This window comes from Theropithecus gelada, chromosome 4 (assembly GCF_003255815.1).
Source record: "Theropithecus gelada isolate Dixy chromosome 4, Tgel_1.0, whole genome shotgun sequence".
NCBI classification, from domain to species: Eukaryota; Metazoa; Chordata; class Mammalia; order Primates; family Cercopithecidae; genus Theropithecus; species Theropithecus gelada.
In genome coordinates, this window is record NC_037671.1 from 153,747,675 (window position 1) to 153,768,279 (window position 20,605).

At 37.6% G+C, this 20,605-nt stretch overlaps 1 protein-coding gene across 1 annotated transcript in view; it reads left to right on the plus strand.

Annotated features, from left to right (window-relative positions):
* Nucleotides 1-20,605, plus strand: part of LAMA2 (laminin subunit alpha 2) — a 601,080-nt gene that overhangs the window by 154,949 nt on the left and 425,526 nt on the right. The window contains 2 exon segments of the mRNA XM_025382237.1: nt 1,486-1,656; nt 11,888-12,000. Of these exon segments, the coding sequence (XP_025238022.1) occupies nt 1,486-1,656; nt 11,888-12,000 (284 nt within the window).

Genomic DNA, 20,605 nt, shown 5'->3' on the forward strand with positions numbered 1-20,605 from the left:
CTTCCTTCCTTCCTTCCTTCCTTCCTTCCTTCCTTCCTTCCTTCCTTTCCTTCCTTCCTTCCTCCCTTCCTCCCTTCCTCCCTTCCTCCCTTCCTCCCTTCCTCCCTTCCTTCCCTTCCTTCCCTTCCTTCCCTTCCTTCCCTTCCTTCCCTTCCTTCCCTTCTTTCCTCCCTTCTTTCTCTCTCTCTCTCTTTCTGTTTTTCTTGACAGAGTCTTCCTCTCTCTCCCAGTCTGGAGTGCAGTGATGTGATCTCAGCTCACTGCAACCTCCTTCTCCGGGGCTCAAGCAATTCTCCTGCCTCAACTTTCTGAGTAGCTGGGATTACAGGCGCCCACCACCATGCCCTGCTAATTTTTGTACTTTTAGTAGAGACAGGGTTTCACCATGTTGGCCAGGCTGGTCTTGAACTCCTGACCTCAAGATCCATCCACCTCAGCCTCCCAAAGTGCTGGGATTACAGGCGTGAGTCACCGCGCCCAGCAAGGAATGACTTTCTATCAGAAGTTGAATTGGTATTGACCTACTTGGCACATATATAGAGCTGAAACAACCTAGATGGTCAGCATGTTTTCTCCATAAATAGAGTCAAATTATCTGTAATCTCAAATGTACCTTCTCCAAGAACAGATTTTTCAGTTAAAGAGTGGCTTTTGATGAGTGACTTTGCTATACTGTTATTGAAAAAGGGTCTATAATATGCAAATGCTAGACATGTATGAAGCACAATTGACATTAAGTTACAGGAAGAAAAGAGACTGAATTTGGTTCTCAGAGGGAATAAAAAAATCTCCCCAGCCCTACACTTAGATGGACCTCTGAGATTGTATCTATGAAAGTCAAAAACTTCTATTATATCTAAGACATAATTACTGGTGTATGATCATGGACTACTGTAATGGCTTGTTTCTGGCAATATACTGCTTTATAATATTGCTGGATAGCATGGAAAGCAGTAAAAAATGGTTTTCCAAAATAAGCATTCTCTATCTTCTCTAGTCTGGGGGATAAAGAAGTTTTAATAATTATTTACACCAAAGGATAATTGGAGCATGAAATGACCATAAAAAATATTTGCATAGTTGTGAAGAAACATTAGCATGCAATTATGTCTTAATACTAGATATAAAATATATTAAATGGAAGATGGAAGATTTAGTGAGATCTTTTACCAATAACTTCAACAGAAGATTTGTTTTTTAGAATGTGTCCTAGAGACAGGACCTTCTTTCTAGCTAAATAATAGAGATGAAAAATTAAAAAGAGCCTTAAAATCCATACTTAAGACCCAGAAAGAAAAATAATATTCTTTTGATAACACATAGTATTTATGTAGTATACTGAATTGTCAGGTATTTATCATTAATTATCTCACATTGAGTTACTTTAATGCTCTGAAAAATATTTTATCTCAATTGCTTTTAAAATGCATCAAAATCATAACTTTGTTTCTGGTCTACACACCTTCATTTGTCCGTCTTTTTCAGGTTTATTCCCTGCTGTCCTGAATCTTGCGTCTAATGCTCTTATCACAACCAATGCAACATGTGGAGAAAAGGGACCTGAAATGTACTGCAAATTGGTGGAACATGTCCCTGGGCAGCCTGTGAGGAATCCGCAGTGTCGAATCTGCAATCAAAACAGCAGCAATCCAAACCGTATGTATTTTAGTGTGTATTTGTGTGGCAGTGGGTAGGACCTATAATTGTGAGATGTTGAGGCCAAGTTGCATTAAATTCAAGGGTTTGTAATCCTAAGAATTCCTAGAATTCTTTTTTCCACTAAGAGCTTCTTCCTGGCCCCTCTCTGTCATTCAGCAAACATTATCAGACTTCCTTCTATGTACTAAGTACGGTGATTGGAGATGATTCGCCAGCTGAAGGCCTGGGGCAGTCATTGGGTTTACTAACTCCAGATACCAGAGTGGTTTCTGAGGACGTGGTTATTAACTCAGGCTATCGTCATTCATTGGTAACTTATGTGCCAGGTATTATACCTGAGATCCAGGAGGAATAAGGTAGGGTATGGTCTTTGAGCTACTGATATATAGTGTGGTAAGTACAAAGGAAAGAATGAGCACGGGGTTCTGCAGAATAAAGAGGATGGCCACAAAGTCAGTCTTGGTGTAAGTAAAGGCTTGCTAGAAGGAGTGATATCCAAGCTGATAACCAAGGACATGAGATGAACAAGGGTATGAGATAAACAGGTAAAGAGGTGAGGGAGGGGAAGAGGAGAAGTCATGCCAGGAAGAGAAATCAGAATTAGACAGAAAATCCTAGTTACTCAGGGAGCTACAAGTAGTAGACTAGAACTGAAAGTGCCAAAGGGCAGAGAGTAGAGATGAGACTAGAGCAGAAGGCTGGAGCCGGATTATGAAGGCATTTAACGTCACAGGAGAAGTGATTTAGGGAGAAGCACCATGCGAAGCCCTCTTTCCAGCCTCTATGAACCACAATGATACCTCAGACTTATTGATGTATTTATTCAACAGGCCTTTGAACGCCTCCTATTAGCAATGCATTGTATTGGAGCATAATGTTAAATTACACATAACCCCTGATTCAGAGGACCTAGAGGGGAAATAGAGGCAAAACAAAAGTAAATCTGGTGATAAAGGAACATGAATGCTCCATGTAGATGCTAAGGTCATCTAAAGATTCCTGGTTAAGAGATCTTTATATCTATATATCTCTATCTGTATCTGTCTTTCGGACATGCCTTCTTCTCTTCTCCTCCCTTACCTCTCTCTCTGTGTGTGTGTGTGTATGTGTGTGTGTATATATATATAAAAATATATAATATGCATAAAATAACATAGAAGGTGGCTATATACTTATATGTAATCTACATAAAAGTAAATATGTATCTTATTTATATTATTTTTATTTATATTATTTTTAATAAACAGATATATTATTTTGTTTTTGAGGCAGAGTCTCACTCTGTGACCCAGGCTGGAGTGCAGTGGTGCGATCTCAGGTCACTGCAACCGGCACCTCCTGGGTTCAAGCGATTCTCCGCCTCAGCCTCCTGAGTAGCTGGGATTACAGGCACGTGACACCATGCCTGGCTATTTTTTTGTATTTTAAGTAGAGATGGGGTTTTGCCATGTTGGCCAGGCTGGTCTTAAACTCCTGACCTCAAGTGATCCACCCACCTCAGCATCCCAATAGATATATTTTTTGTTAATATTATTTTATATATAATATATAAAAAGGTAGAGATATATATATATATATATTTAGGAAGAGAGAGAGAGAGAAAGGAGGTTAATAAAGTGAATACTTAATGCCAAGTGAGGTGAACTATGATGTGAGTAAAGCTTCACAGTTATATTATTTTAAAATTTGCTCAGTATTTCTTCTTCTTTTTTTTTTTTTTTTTTTTTTGAGACGGAGTCTCCCTCTGTCACCCAGGCTGGAGTGCAGTGGCACTACCTCGGCTCACTGCAAGCTCCACCTCCCGGGTTCCCGGGTTCACGCCATTCTCCTGCCTCAGCCTCCCCAGCAGCTAGGACTACAGGCGCCCACCATCACACCTGGCTAATTTTTTTTTTTTTTTTTTTTTTTGGCATTTTTAGTAAAGACAGGGTTTCACCATGTTAGCCAGGATGGTCTCGATCTCCTGACCTCGTGATCTGCCCACCTCAGCATCCCAAAGTGCTAGGATTACAGGCGTGAGCCACCGCACCCGGCCTCTTCTCTATCTTTTTTCATAGACCTTATTTTTAGAGCAGTTAGAGATTCACATCAAAATTAAAAGTACAGAAATTCCCTATATATCCCGTGCCCCAACACATGTGTGGACTTCTTCATTACCAATATCCCCCTCCAGAGTGCTACATTTGTTACAGTCCATGAACCTACATTGACAACAGCATCACCAAGTTCATAGACTGCATTAGGGTTTACTCTTGGTGTTCTACATTTTATGGGTTTGGACAAACTTATAATGATATATATCTACCGGCCGGGCGCGGTGGCTCAAGCCTGTAATCCTAGCACTTTGGGAGGCCGAGACGGGCGGATCATGAGGTCAGGAGATTGAGACCATCCTGGCTAACACGGTGAAACCCCGTCTCTACTAAAAATACAAAAAAGCACTTTAGGAGGCCGAGACGGGCGGATCACGAGGTCAGGAGATCGAGGCCATCCTGGCTAACACGGTGAAACCCCGTCTCTACTAAAAAATACAAAAAACTAGCCGGGCGAGGTGGCGGGCGCCTGTAGTCCCAGCTACTCGAGAAACTGAGGCAGGAGAATGGCGTAAACCCGGGAGGAGGAGCTTGCAGTGAGCTGAGATCGTGCCACTGCACTCCAGCCTGGGTGACAGAGCAAGACTCCGTCTCAAAAAAAAAAAAAAAAAAATACAAAAAAACTAGCCGGGCGAGGTGGCGGGCGCCTGTAGTCCCAGCTACTCCGGAGGCTGAGGCAGGAGAATGGCGTGAAGCCGGGAGGCGGAGCTTGCAGTGAGCTGAGGTCCGGCCACTGCACTCCAGCTTGGGTGATACAGCAAGACTCCGTCTCAAAAAAAAAAAAAAAAAAAAGATATATATCTACCATGAGAGTATCACACAAAGTAGTTTCATTGCTCTTTTTTTTTTAATTACAAAACGTATGAGAGCTTTTTATCCCAATTTACATTTTTTATCCCAAAAAGAAAAGTGAAAGGCATTGTGCCTTTTTTCTTGGAGCTGGTTAAAGAGAGGCATGCATAGTTCCCTCTTTATATAATTTAGGAATGCAGAAAACATTACTATATTTGAGCAATTGAGACATGTGATTAAAATTAGTGGTCATATATATCACAGAATATTAGAAAACATGTTAAGACACCAAAGAAGGCAACCACCAGAAATCTTTCCTATTAATGATTCTGATTCATTTCCTTCTTTTTGGTTTTGTTTTATTTTGAGATGGAGTTTTGCTCTTGTTGCCCAGGCTGGAGTGCAATAGCACGACCTCGGCTCACCGCAACCTCCGGCTCCCAGGTTCAAGAGATTCTCCTGCCTCAGCCTCCTCAGAAGCTGGGATTACAGGCATGCGCCATCATGCCTGGCTAATTTTGTATTTTTAGTAGAGATGAGGTTTCTCCATGTTGGTTAGGCTGGTCCCGAACTCCGGACCTCAGTTGATCCACCTGCCTCGGCCTCCCAAAGTGCTGGGATTATAGGCATGAGCCACTGTGCCCGGCCGACTCTGGTGAAGTTCTGGGATGTAAGTTGTTATGGTATGTGTGTAGGAGTGGGGAGTATCATTGTATACCCATGTGTTTGCTAGCTCTTGTATAGAATGTCAGAGGAAAGGACCTATGTCAGAGCCCTTTGCTTTTATGTAAAAGCCAAGGGAGTTCAGGTAAATGGAGTCAAGGAAGGCAATAAAGGGAAACAGATTTCAAGGAAAAAAATCAGGAAAATGAGGCATTAGGTATGTGATGAAGGAAAGAATTTTCATGAAGAAAAAGTAACAGTTTTAAATGCTTCCAAGATAATTGAGTAAGAAAAGCATGAAATAGGTTTCCCTTGCTTTTGACAACATGGTCATCCATTGATCACCTTTCTAAAGTACTCAGCAGATCTATGGTGGCAAGAGGCACGCTTAAGAGGTAATAAATGAATGATGAAGAAGAGAGGAATATAGAAATATTCTCTCAAGTATCCTTGATGTGAAAGAGAATGAAAGACAGAGGAGGTTGTGGAGTTGCAAAGGTTTTCAGAGATAACAGACATTTGAGCTGGTTTAGATGCTTAGGAGGAAGGGCAGGGAAGTTGAAGACCAAGTAGTGGTGGGGATGATGTCTCTCTAGAAGTAAAAACATATGGGTCCTTAAGAATGGTCAAAAACCTTATATTGTAAGATACATACTTTTACCTCACCAAATCAGAAAGAAGGAAGAATGAATAGCAGCACACAGCAGAAGGTATTGGGAGAAATTTCTTATTTGATGATCTTGATTTCTTCATTAAGATGTAAATCTGGGTTACCTGCTGAGGAAAGAAGCAAACATTTAGATTATGAGCCTCTCAGGGGAATAGGAGGAGATCACTGAGCCATAATCGGAATAAAGTGGCAATTCCATATGGAGTAAAATAAAGAATCGAACGTGTGGACTGATACTCTTGGAGCAATACAGGGAAAGTAGAATGGAAGGAGAAGATGGCAAGAAAATTGAAGAAAAGGCCAGAAAGTAAATGAATTGATGGATTATTAGTTTCAGGTTCATTAGGCAAGACGTAAAGTCTGATGGAGGGAAACCACCATTGGTTCAGGGACTGGTGGCCTTGAAAATTTCGTGGAGAATGTGAGAAAGCCCAGGGGCATGAACGGAGTTGTGGGGAGGAGGTGCGAGTGTGTAGATGTGTGTCTAGGATGGGCTGTGCAGACAGGGAGGATTAGAGAGATAAAATATGTAAAACCATAAGTGTGTGTATATGTACGCAGGTATATAAATATACTTATGTATTTATTAAATATTTAATTCGACATGAAATATATGATATGTTATATAATATACTTATATAATTATATTAAATAAATTTATATAAATAGTATATGTACATATATAAGTATAAATATTATGTATATATAATAATATATACATATGTGTATATAATATTTACACCAGAAAGGCAAGAAATAAGAAAATGTATCCAATCATAAAAATGGGATGGAGGAATGATACAAAGATTGGGGTAGAAAATAATTGGGTTCTCCACTCAATTATTTTTATTCTTGGTTGGAAAAATGGATGAGATGCATTTGTCAAATTGAGTCCAAGAGCTATTCTGTCTCTCACCCTCTTGAAAGTTCTACATTCAGAGTATCTTTTATCTCATGGAAGATATATATATTCAGCCAATACTATCCATGTTTTCACACTGAAACCAAAAATGAATAAATGATTTCAGTAAAGCAAGATGTATATAAGTTATGATTTGTATTTTCCCATTTTTATTTACCTGTAGTGTTTTTTAAACCCGTCACAGTCTGGATTTACTTTACATTATTATTGTTTTTTATTATTATTATTATTATTATTTGAGATAGAGTCGCACTCTGTTGCCCAGGCCAGAGTACAGTGGTGTGATCTCAGCTCACTGCAACCTCCGCCTCCTAGGTTCAAGTGATTCTCAAGCCTCAGCCTCCTGAGTAGCTGGGACTACAGGCATGTGCCACCGCATCTGGCTAATTTTTTTGTATTTTTAGTAGAGATGGGGTTTCACCATGTTGGCCAGGCTGGTCTTGAATTCCCGACCTCACGTGATCTGCCTGCCTTGGCCTCCCAAAATACTGGGATTACAGGCGTGAGCCACCATGCCCGACCTGCATGATTATTTTTAAATGACCAGATTCATTCCACATTTCCAGATTATGCTTTAGTACTAGAAATTTAGAAAGAATAAAACCCCACAAGAATAAAAATCTAGCAATCAACTGCATGAATATGTTAGTAAAAGTTGGATCAACAGGTGATAAAATTCCACAAATTCAGTGAACTCTGAGAATAAATATGGAAGGTCCGCAGTGAATTACCCTGCAAAGAAAACGAACCTTGAACTTTCTGACTGTTAATAGAGTTTGCTTCCCAATTAAAAACTAGCAGTTTGAAAGGTTTACCTCATCAATGATTCCCTATCCAGTTTTCAGATGCAGTTAGCCCTTGGATTGGCTTGCATATTTATCCTTGTTGAGGATGTTATACATTTCTATCTCCTTTTAAATAAGGGAACTATGCCAACAATTCATCAGTATTTGCAAATTAATTATGATTAAACTTTCATAATAGGGATTATGGTTAATTGTTGATTCATCTCCCAGTCCTCCTTTTTGTGACTAATTCTCTTATCAATTTGACCTGAGGTGGCAGATATCAAAATTTCCAATTAGACAACTTCTCTCACAATTACCTAAGAGCCATGAATTTGATTTAGAAATGGGGTTGTACATGTGTGTTTTTCTATCACGTATTAAACCCACAATCTGTAAAAAAGATTTAGGCGGATGTTTGGGAAATGTTTTCTGTGATATTTATTTTTCTTCAGAGGCAGTGCCAACAATATTTCATTTATGGCTTGGATTCCCAATATGCCAATTTCAGCACCCCCTTATGTCACCAGGGTCATTTGTTTGGTATTTAGTTATGCTTCTGGTATTTGCTGTCATCATAGAGACCTGACATCTTCCCTAGCTTCAAAAGAACAATTTAACTAATGCTAACATTTAAATATATTCAGAAATTTTGCTTTTCATTAATGAGACAGGAAGCCTCATCTCTGTGGACTGCTAACATGATGATTTAGTGGAAAACAAAGTCCAGCCAGCTGTTAAGTTGAATTTAAAAATTTACCAATAACAGTGGAATATTTTTGCCCTGTCCTGTACAGTCATATTAAGATTTGCAATATGAATATCCATATCTGGAATAGGACTATCATACCATAAATAGCTCAAAACATAGCCTGTATGTTTTCAGTAAATATTATGGCAGTTTATTATATATCAGTTATAAACTAATATATAATACAAATCTTCACAAATCTGAAAATGCCAAATTTAGTGAATATTTAGCTTTTTTATTTTTAAGTGGAGTCTCACTCTGTCACCCAGGCTGGAGTGCAATGGCGTGATCTCGGCTCACTACAATCTCTACCTCCCGGGTTCAAGTGATTTTCCTGTTTCAGCCTCCCAAGTAGCTGGGAATACAGGTGCCTGCCACCACGCCTGTGCTAATTTTTTTTTTCTTAAAGATGGGATTTCACTGTGTTGACCAGGCTGGTCTTGAACTCCTGACCTCAGGTGACCTGCCCACCTCAGCCTCCCAAAGTGCTGGGATTACAGGCGTGAGGCACTGCACCTGGCCAATATTCAGCTTTTAATAAAATTTTTCTTTTAAAAATGATTTTAGTTTCTATCAGATTCCTATTGCATTGAGGACTCAGTTTTGCTTTATTTTTATTGTTTTTTCAAATGTTTTACCAAGTGCAACTTGTCTCTTATTAAGATTTAGAACAGTGTACATTTTGAACAGATATATCATTTATTTTATGTATATGCATAATAATGGTTAGAATGTTCATAGTTATACTGTTCATCCATAATTCTGTGAATAAAGGGTTCACATCCAAGATGTTTTCACTGGTCCATGGCAAAGTAAGAAAATGAGAACAACTTTCCACATTTTTCATAAAAATAGAAAGGATACAATTTAAATAATTGTCCTCCATTTTGATCTTATGGTTTTTAAAAACTGTTGATGGTTTTTAAATGCCCTTTGTTTCATGACATAACAATGATGCTTTATTAAATGATAGAAGTATATTGGAGGTTATTATTACTTGGAAAAACTAAAAGCTAGAACTCCTATATCAATTTCACAAATCTGTCACACATTTATTTTTAACTTCACATTTTTTTTTCCTGAAAATTATGAGTCTGGAAACCACTGCTGTGAGCAGAATTTTGTTATTCCTAGATCAGAGATGACACATATTGTTGAAGTGATTTTTCTGTGGTCAATTATGTACTAAGTGGTGGAGCCAGGAGGAATATCTAGCTACCCGTGTGCCAGCACCTCATGGTCCCCCTCTCTTTCATCACCATTATTATTAGAATACATGGCTAGATTGCAATATTTGGTAGGAAAATTGAGAGTCCATGTTTGTTCCTCATAGCGATGTGATTTGTTCATTATGTGAGATATTCCTTCCAATTTAAAAAGGATTGTGTTCTAATCTAAAAGGTCATTCATAAGCCACTCATTTGAAACATCTTCCCAGATAATTAGTTTTATGAAATTCTCAAGACTGACACCCCAAAGCATCCTTAATCTATAATAAACACAGGAGCACAGGGAAGCTCACCTCCACTTTGTTTACATTTCTATGGGCAAATGTGCTGACTTTCCAGTGAGATGTGAGGAACTTAAGTGCCCTTACTGTAGCCTTGGGAATAGAAACAGGATCACCAACAACCTCCACTCCTGCCATCTTCATCCACACGTGAGCAAGGCCTGTTTAGAGAGGGAGAAAGAAAAAGACCTTATATTACTTGGAAAATGAGAAGCAAAGATTTTAGACAAGAACCAACGACTGGGAACCAAAATGCAATGAGTGCTTGGCAACCCAGGAGTAGTGGCTGCTGTTGTGAGACATGGGAGCTAAAACGGGAGGAGATGAGAAACTGAGCTTTGAGGGTAATTTTAAGAAGGAAGGGAGCTACAGCAAAGATCACAGGTCTGTGGGGTTGCCACGCCTCCTATTTTCTTTTTCTTTCTTTTCTTTTCTTTTCTTTTCTTTCCTTTTTTTTTTTTTTTTTTTTTTTTTTTTTTTTTTTTTTGAGGCGGAGTCTCGCTCTGTCGCCCAGGCTGGAGTGCAGTGGCGGATCTCAGCTCACTGCAAGCTCCGCCTCCCGGGTTCACGCCATTCTCCTGCCTCAGCCTCCCGAGTAGCTGGGACTACAGGCGCCCGCCACCTCGCCCGGCTAGTTTTTTGTATTTCTTAATAGAGACGGGGCTATTTTCTTTTTCTGATATCCCTTTTGATTTTCACAATTGGTCCTGTTCTCATATGTCTGGAGTGAAAGTAAGGGAAGATCTGTGGTTTTTTGGTAGGATGGAGTTTCATATGCCATTGTCTCCTTCCTTGCCATTATTGTGAAGATTCCTCCACTAGAGTTAGTGATGATGGCGATAGACAAATGCCAGATGGGAGGTTTGAGTTATCGTTCATATTATTAAATAGCAGTAGAAAATTGGCAAGTTAAAGACTGGCTGTAAAAAGCTTCTGTAAGGGCCAAGGGAGAACTTCCCTTTTGCCCTCTGAAGGTTTGCTGAAAAATCAACTGAAAAAAGTTAGCTTGGTAGGTGAAAGGCATACAAAGTGTGTTTTAAAATGCATAGCATGGGAATAATCACAGGAGGATGAGTACCCAATAACCCCATGGGGGCATAGACGTAGATATACCCTTCTTCACAAGGGAGGGGAGATGGGGAAAATATGGCAATTTGGCAAATAGCAAATGATTTGTAGGGGAATTCAAGAACATACAACGGCCTGGGACAAAGTCTGTTGGGCCCACAGAGCAGACAGTGGTTTGTTACAAAAGTTTGTTCAGGTGTGTTGACAAACTTCAGTCCCTCTTCATGTGAAATGAGTTAAATTAATGAAAACTTAGCAAAAGGGCCAGAGGAAACTTTTCTTCTTGGTAAGATCAGACTGTAAGTAGATAAAGGAGTATCAGAGTAAAACTTATTTCGGCATTTGCTGGTCTCCAAGGGCCTTTAATTTAAAATAATCAGCATACCAGGATGCTATATTTTCGGGTATTGGTTTCTGAGCCTCAATATCTCATAGAATGAATTTAACAGCGTTTTATATTAAAACCAGATACATATTGGACTCCTCAAGTCTTGATAATAATGAATGTGTCAGAAGGGCAAGTGTTCAAGTATCTTTCAACCACAAGTCAGGATTTTATGTTTCTGTTAACAAAGTTGATGGCATACTAGAGCTGTCTCAAGAGTTAGTTGTTGCTTTTTTGAATGATTGACAGGTCAATTAGATTTTAATATTATATCTTTACACTTAACTTCTGTAGTTACCTTTAAAGTTGCGCATTCTGGTTGACGGCCAGAGTGCTGACCAGCTCATTCCCGTGCAGCCTAAGCATTTAAACATTTCCTGCTACCTTGTATGGTGCTATGAGACAGCTGTCATTGAAGAAATTCTTTTGAAAATCTGAATTACTCTCTTTTTGTATTATTTTCATGTTTGATATTCACATGATGATTGTCTTAACAGTTTTATTATTTTTTTTTACTTTAAAGAAAAAGCTATAAATTAGTTATATGATCTTTTCTTCCTCCTTTCACATGATGCTGCTAACTCAATAGAGAGACACCCGATTACAAATGCTATTGATGGAAAGAACACTTGGTGGCAGAGTCCCAGTATTAAGAATGGAATCGAATACCATTACGTGACAATTACACTGGATTTACAGCAGGTATAGTTCCTCTTTTTTTGTCATTTCCACTTTTGAAACTGCATTTTACATTTGCTGTTTATTCAGTTAGTGGTTTGTGAGTGAAGGCATACTTTTTCTTCTCACTCTCTATTGTTTTCTTGATAAGATGAACAAAGGGTCCTATTCATATGGCATATTGTTATTTAAAGGTATTTGGCATTTAATTCTAAAGCACAACTCAAATGGAAGCATGTGAAGAGCTTAGAATTGAATTAGGAGCTGACTCTGTTTTAGCTAGCTGGACTTAATGATGAAAATATGGATCAATAAAATTTTACATAACAAAAATATAATAGTATCATTTTTAACTTTTAAAATAATACAGTGCTCCCACTGTGCTGATGGTGTGTGCACTTGAAGGTTCTTGGATAACAAGGCTCTTGAGCAAATTGCCTCTCATTACTGAGAGTTGAGAAAGCTGTGACAGTTGATTTCAAATTAAACTTGGGTGACTAAATGAGGTAACAAGTCTTGTAGTTATACAAAATTGATGCCGGAAGTTGTTCTAGTTTGTCTTGCATAGGCCTGGGTGCCTTCTATGCTTAATTTCTTTCTTCCTTCTCTTCACAATATTCAGGTCAGGCTGAAGTTATTAATCAGGAATCACCAGCACCTCAAATTATTTAGGCTTGCAATTAGGATGGAAAGTGGACAAATGCCACATTCCATCCTATTTGTATTCCTAAATAATGTGCAGGGGTGATGGTCAGGATAGTTAATGACAGACACCATACACTGTAAAGGTCATGGTTTTTATAAGTTGTCTGTGTGGGGAAGCCCCAGCCAGTGGGCTAGATCAGCACAAGACATTTTCCTAATGAAGGCCATTTGCCACCAGCATGAGTACAGTCTCCCTCCTCCAGTGTCTAGGTTCATTTTGGTGAGGGCTGCATATATTCAAGAGCCACAAAAAGCTGGCTGGAGCAAACAAACTGGCGGGTCACACGGTAGACCTGCCTTCCACCCATATGGGACTCTTCGGGATATGAGGATCTGGTGGCAGCAGGGGCTCAGTGCTGCAGCTTAAATCACCAACTGGCATGGACTTATTTCTACCCTCACTAGTATACAGCAGCTTAATGTCAGTCCTGAGTTAATAATATTTCTCAGGAAGTCTCAGAACACTATCAGAGAATGGCAAGGTAAGCGACCACACTGATCTATCATGCTTTAGGAAAATTAATCCTGTGCATGAATCCCCTGGAGATCTTAGCCTTAAAATGGACTGCATACCACTCCTGATAAAGACAACTTGATTCTTTATTGGTCACAGGAGTTCTCCCCCTTCATGTGATCATTAAAAGTCTAGTCTCCCAATCAAGAGTGAGTCTGCTGTGCATTGACTCAGGTCATCTCCTGGGACAGGCAATCAATAAATAGTGATGTTTTATTGTTCTGGTTTACTTTCCATTTATTCTTTTAGATTGCACATAGAACAATGGAGTCAATTTTTAATATAATTTGCACAAATCACTTATACTACTCTTTGAGCTCAACAGCAATATTATTTACCTGTTATCAAACATGGCAGCATTTTTCCCCTCCTAATTTACAACTGGATGGTGCAACCACAAGTTTTTACTAAATCATTTCTATCTAACTTGCCTATTTTTATCAATTCAGCAAGTAAAAGAGTTTACCTGAAAGCCTATTTTTCAGTGATGTCATTGATATTTTCCTAAATTTGCTTTGCATACTCACTCATCCATTCCCACACAGTATCTTAAAAATTATGTGGATTTGTCTTTCTGTTTTCTCTTCCTCCCATTTAGTTTAATGGAAGTAAGATGAGTAAATATGGCAAGACATATTTTATGCTTCATTCATCATAACAAAGTGCCAGAAATCTGTATATAACCCAGGTCTACTGGACTCCAAAGTCTGACATTCACCAAGTGGAATTGGTACAGAGGATATGTGTTCAAATTCTCCCATATTCCAGGATGGTGTCCATCCATATCCTTATTTATTCCAGCTTTCTATTTCCTGAAAATAAACCTACTGTGTGTGTAAAAGAAGGGGAATTCAAGTAATCTATAAAATGTAATAAACCCTTATTTCTACTTGACTCAAGATTTTAATTTAGTCAGTTATTTAATGATGTGAAAAGTTAAACAGTTTTTGTAATCAGGTTTCGTGATGGAGCTTCTCAGACAAGAAAGAGCTTCAGACTTCTCATTTGGCCCCAGGCTTTGGCATAACAAGCTGTGAGACATGTTTATAATACTTATTCAGCTACGGATGGTATATTGTACTGCATTGGCAACAGAGAAAATGTGGACATTCTTATTATGTAACTCCACACAATAATCCTGAATAAGCCAGCTAATATTAATATTCCTATTGCATAGTTGAAGAACACTGTGCTTTAGAAAAGTTCAGTGACTTGGCCTTCTTTCTAAAGCTTATTATGGGCAGGGCTGGGACAACATGAATAGTCTGGATCCAGACCCAAAGTATACTAGTCTTTTCTAAGGGGAATCTGAAGACATAATCCTAGGGAGCTCAGGATAATTTTTATTATATATTTTCAAGTGCTCCAAATATAGTTCAGGTTCAAGAAATATTGCACTATCTTCTCCTGGTTTCTATGGGATAATATAGCCAACAACCTGTTTTGTTATAAAGCAGGGGACTAGAACTCTGATTTTCTAGTATACTCTAGTGTGCCTCTAAAATGGCAAAGCTTCTGTCTTTTCTACCTGCAGCATGAAGGATTAATAGGTTATTCAAGATAAGATGAACTATTATCCAACTGGGAGTAAAGGGCAGTAAAGTTATAATGAATAGGTAAATATCACTAAATGTTTGTTTGTCATTGATTCAGCAAGAGGCTTGACCATTTATTAGCTTTTCTTCTTATTTTGAGGTGTATAAATTTCAACAAGTGCCAGTGTTGTTGTTGATAAATGCTTGGCTCCTCTGTGACACATTTTTATAAATTAGTATCTGAAACATAACAGAAACTATTGCATTTATTTGATTAAATCACCATAGATTACAGTGGGCTTTTTTTTTTTTTTTTTTTACATTTTAACATTCAAGATAAGCACTAGAAAAAATAGCAATGTGTTTGGAAGAAAGTAGCTACTTATTTTATAAGTAGATTGTTCTTAGATACGTATTACTAAGGGATTATTAACTTTTCTCAATTCTATTTACTCGTAGCATATTTTGAGCAAGTGATTTAATCATGCTGTGCCTCAACTTCTAGATTAGCAGAATAAATATTACAATATCTTGGCAAGAAAATTAAAATCATGATAATGGCAATATAGCAACTAAATTCCATCTCACAATTACAGCTATTAAAAGGACCTAGAGTCAGCATGAACTTAAAGAAAAGCTTAACTGTTCCAGTGATGTGTATATAAAAATGCAATATAATCATGAACAAAAAATACAACAATTTAAAAGAGACAGTAATAGGTACTCAAATGTTAATAAGATGTCCAAAACATTCTATTTTAGTATTTTTCCTACCAGATTTCACCAGAATATGTCATTATGTCTGATTTTGTTTATTTCTTTTAAAATCTGGCCATTATCTCCATCGTGCCCTTTGATTTGTTTCAGAAGAAAACTGATTGGCAGGTGGGGTAAAACAGATGGGCAGCTTTTCAGTAGACTTTTCCAACATATATTGTGGTCATACTCACTCCTAGCTAATCCAGGAATGCCATTAATTAGTTAAGCTCATGTCTTAACTAGGAGTCTTCTTCTCAATAAACAATTCACTTCTCTTCCTGGTGTATCCCTCAAAACTAAGAATGCATTTATCAAACAAGATTATCTTACAACTACAGAGATCACACGCCACATATTCTTAACCTAAATATTTTATTCACTGACCTTGCAGAGAAAAATTTGGTGAGATGGGTTAACAGTTTTAACTGGAAGTTATGTTTTAGGAGGAGGATAAACTAGTATTTCTATGAAAATATTACTATACTTTTAGAATCCATGTGAATAGTATAAAATGATTTTTTTTCTAAAGCCTAGAATCATTAATGTAAAGGTTAAACATTTCTGCAATAATAAAACATAAAATTCATGGTGATACTTTATATATTCAAGTTTTAACCATCATTTAAACATATTAAAGGTGGTCCAATTTTCAGTCTTGAAGGAAGGTCATTATTCTTTCATATCAAATTATTTCTTCATGCTCTTCTTACTGATTCCTGATTACTGATTAAAGGATGTGTTGTACAAGGAGGGAATTTTGGAAAATTCATAATTACATGGAAATTAAGCAACATACTCCTAAACAACCAATGGATTAAGAAAAAATTAAAAGAGAAATTTAAAAATAACTTGAGACAAATGAGAATGGACACACTAACACTGATGAGAAGAAGCAAAAGCAGTTCTAAGAAGAAAGTCTATAGTAATAAATACCCACATCAAAAAGAAGAAAGATCTAAAATTAACAACCTAAGAGAACCAAAAAGAAAAAAAAAAAAAAAAAAAGGAACAAACTAGGCCTAGAAGTAGCAGAAAGAAGGAAATAATAAAGGTCTGGGTAGAGATAAATGAAATAGAGACTAGGGAAACAATGGAAGAGATTAGCAAAACTGTCACTTGGGTTTTGGAAAAGATAAGCAAAATTGACAAAACTTTAGCTAAACTTACTAAGAAAAAAACGAGAGAAACTCAAATAAGATCAGAATTGAAAGAGGAGACATTACTATTGATACTTCAGAAATACGAAGGATCATAAGTGACTACTCTCAACAGTTATATGCCAACAAACTGGATAACCTAGAAAAAAATGGACAAATTCCTAGACACATAGCCTACCAACACTGAATCATGAAGAAATAGATAATATGAGCAGACCAAGAGTAACGAGTTTGAATCGGTAATAAGAAATACCCCATCAAAGAAAAGTCCAGAACCTGATGGTTTTACTGCTGAATTCTACCAAACATTTAAGGAACTAATACCAATCCTTCTCAAAATCCTCCAAATAACTGAAGATGAGGGACTACTTCCAAACTTATTCTATGAGGCCAGCCATTAGATACCAAAGCCAAAGACACTACAAGAAAAGAACATTACAGATCAATATTTTTGATGAACATAGATGCAAAACTCCTCAACAAAATACTAACAAACCAAATTGAACAGCACATTAAAAGGATCATTCACTGTGATCAAGTGGGATTAATCCCAGGGATGCCATGATTTAACCTTTGCAAATCTATAAATGTGATATCTTACATTAGTAGAATGAGGGGCAAAAATCATGTGATCATCTCAATAGATACAGAAAAAGCATTTGACAAAATTCAACATTCTTTAATGATAAAAGCTGTCAACAAATTAGAAAGAATGTACATCAACATAATAAAGACTGTATATGACAAATCCACAGCTAACATCATACTCAATTATGGAAAGCTGAACGATTTTTCTCTAAGATCAGGAATAAGACAGGGATATCCACTTTCACCGCTTCTATTTGGCATAATACTGGAAGACCTAGCCAGAGAAATCAAGCAAGAAAAGAAATAAAATTGGCATCAAAATTGAAAAAAAAAAAAGGTAAAGTATCTCTTTTTGCAGATGACATAATCTTACATATAAAAAACCCTGACTCCACTAAAATAACTGTTAGAACTAATAAATTCTGTAAATTAGCAGGATACAAAATCAACATACAAAAATTAGCAACATTTCCATACACTCACAAGGAACTATCTTTAAAAAAAAAATCAGTAAAATAATCCCATTCACGGTAGCTAAAAGAAAAATAAAAAACTTGTTAATAAATTTAACCAAAACGATTTCTATGATTTGGCTCTGTGTCCCCACCCAAATCTCATCTTGAATTGTACTCCAATAATTCCCACATGTTGTGGGAGGAACCTGGTGGGAGATGGTTGAATCATGGGGGTGTTTTCCCCCATGCTGTTCTTGTGGTAGTGAATAAGTTTCACGAGATCTGGTGGTTTTATCAGGGGTTTCCACTTTTGTGTCTTCCTCATTCTCTCTTTGCCTGCTGCTATCCATGTAAGACAGGACTCTCCTTGCCTTCCACCATGATTGTGAGGCTTCCCCAGCCACGGGGAACTATAAGTCCAATTAAACCTCTTTCTTTTGTAAATTGCTCAGTCTCAGATATGTCTTTATCAGCAGTGTAAAAACAGACTAATACAGGAATGAAAGACTAGTACACTGAAAACTGTAAAACAATAATGAAAGAAACTGAAGACACAAAGAAATGGGAAAACATCCTGTGTTCATAGATTGGAATAACTAATATTATTAAAATGTCCATACTACTCAAAGTGATCCATAGATTCAGTGCAATTCTTGTCAAAATTCCAATGACATTTTTCACAAAAATAAAAATAAATCCTAAATATTTTATGGAACCCCAAAAGGTGCTGAATAGCCAAAGCAATCTTAAGCAAAAAGAACAAAGCTGGAAGCATCACATTATCTGACTTTAAAATATATACAAAGCTGTAGTAATCAAAACAGTATGCTGCTAACATAAAAACAGATACATAGACCAGCAGAACAGAATAAGAGCTCTGAAATAGGTCTAAGCATTTAGGGTCAATTGATTTTTGACAAAGGTGCCAAGAACACACAATGAGATTGAACTATCCAATGAAAGGTGTTGGGAGCAGTAGATGTCCTCATGCAGAAGAATGAATGTAGACCCTTATCTCACACCATATAAAAAATCCATTCAAATTCTAAATGAATTGAAGACTGAACCTGTAAAACTACTGAAAGAAAACACAGGGGAAAAGTTCCATGACATTGGTCTGGGCAATGATTTTTTTAAAGATATAAACCAAGAAGCACAGGAAACACAATAAAAAATAGACAAATGAGATTACATTAAACTGAAACACTTCTGGATAACCAGGGAAACAATCAACATGGCTGCTCTTCAAATCACTGTATTTATTTTGTTGGTACTATTTGGGTCACTGCTAAATTGGTGAATACAAAAGTAACACAGAAGATATTATAATATACATGTTCAAAATGTAGAGTATACCTTACCTGGATATACTTTGTTTGAGTACAACAGAATATAATTAAAATCACAGTTCTTGGCCCGGCGTGGTGGCTCACGCCTGTAATCCCAGCACTTTGGAGGCCGAAGTGGGCGGATCACGAGGTCAGGAGATTGAGACCATCCTGGCTAACACGGTGAGACCCCGTCTCTGCTAAAAATACAAAAAAATTAGCCGGGCGAGGTGGCAGGCGCCTGTAGTCCCAGCTACTCAGGAGGCTGAGGTAGGAGAATGGCGAGAACTCAGGAGGCGGAGCTTGCAGTGAGCCCAGATCATCATCCCACAGTGCTCCAGCCTGGCCCACAGTGTGAGACCCCGTCTCAAAAAAAAAAAAAATCACAGTTTTTTATCTGCTTTACTTGTATACATATATTTAAGATCATTGTTCAGTATCAAAAGTAGAATCTGTGGTTAATTAGAAAATATATTTTCCCTCTAAATGAATTTGTGCTGACTTTTAAAATCATTAATAAATGTGACAGCCAGCTTTGGTGTCTATATTGAAGAAAGAGTTCATCCTAATTGGTTTCCACTTGTCTACTCTTTGGTCTGCTTTCAACATAGCAGTCACAGCAATCTCATTAGTACAGATCACACAACCCTTTCCACTAAAAGTGGAAATCTTATTAGTGCAGATCACACAACGCTTTCCATTAAAAGTCTCTACTGGTTTTCCATCACATTCAGTGAAAAAAGCACAATGCCCCACAAGGCCTTAAGGACCTTTTCCTCACCTCTCTTCATCTCTAGCCTCATCTGATCTCTCCTCCTCAGTTGCCCAGCTGGTCGTCCCGCTGTGTCTTGAACACTCACACTTGCCTCAGGGTCTTTGCACTTGATATTTCTTATGTCTAGAATTATTTTCTGCAATTTCAATGTAACCTGTTTCCTCACCTCCTTTTGGTTTTTATTCAAGTGTTACCTTCTCAACAAGGACCCCCTTGACAACTCTATTTAAAATTGCAGCCCCCAGCCTGTCCACTTCCTACACTGCTTTTCCTCCTTTATTTTTCTCCATAAAATATATCACCATTTAACTTACTATGTACATTTTACTATTTATGTTGAATATCTTTCTAAATGCAATTTTTATGTGCCTGGAGATATTTGTTGTTGTAATCATTGCTTTCTAAGCACTTAGAATAGTGCCCAACATACAGCAAGCATTCAATGCGTTTGTATTGTTAATAAATGATTGAATGAATAACCAGTACAAGCCACCGATCCATAATTTAAGAATCTTATTGAATCTGAGAATTAAAGGATTAAGTGATTTCATTGTGCTTCTTATGATAAACCACACTGCATTTTTTTCTAATTTATGAAATTTCCTTTAAGGTTGAATGGCATTGTTTTAGTCTGTTTGGGCTGTTATAACAAAGTCAGCAGCAATTTATTTCTCATAGTTCTGGAGGCTTGACATCCAAGATCAAAGCACTGGCAGATTCAATGTCTGGTGAGGGTCTGCTTCCTGGTTCATAGATGGCCTTCTTCCTGCTATAGCCTCACACGGCAGAAGGAGCAAATAAACGTTCTGGGGT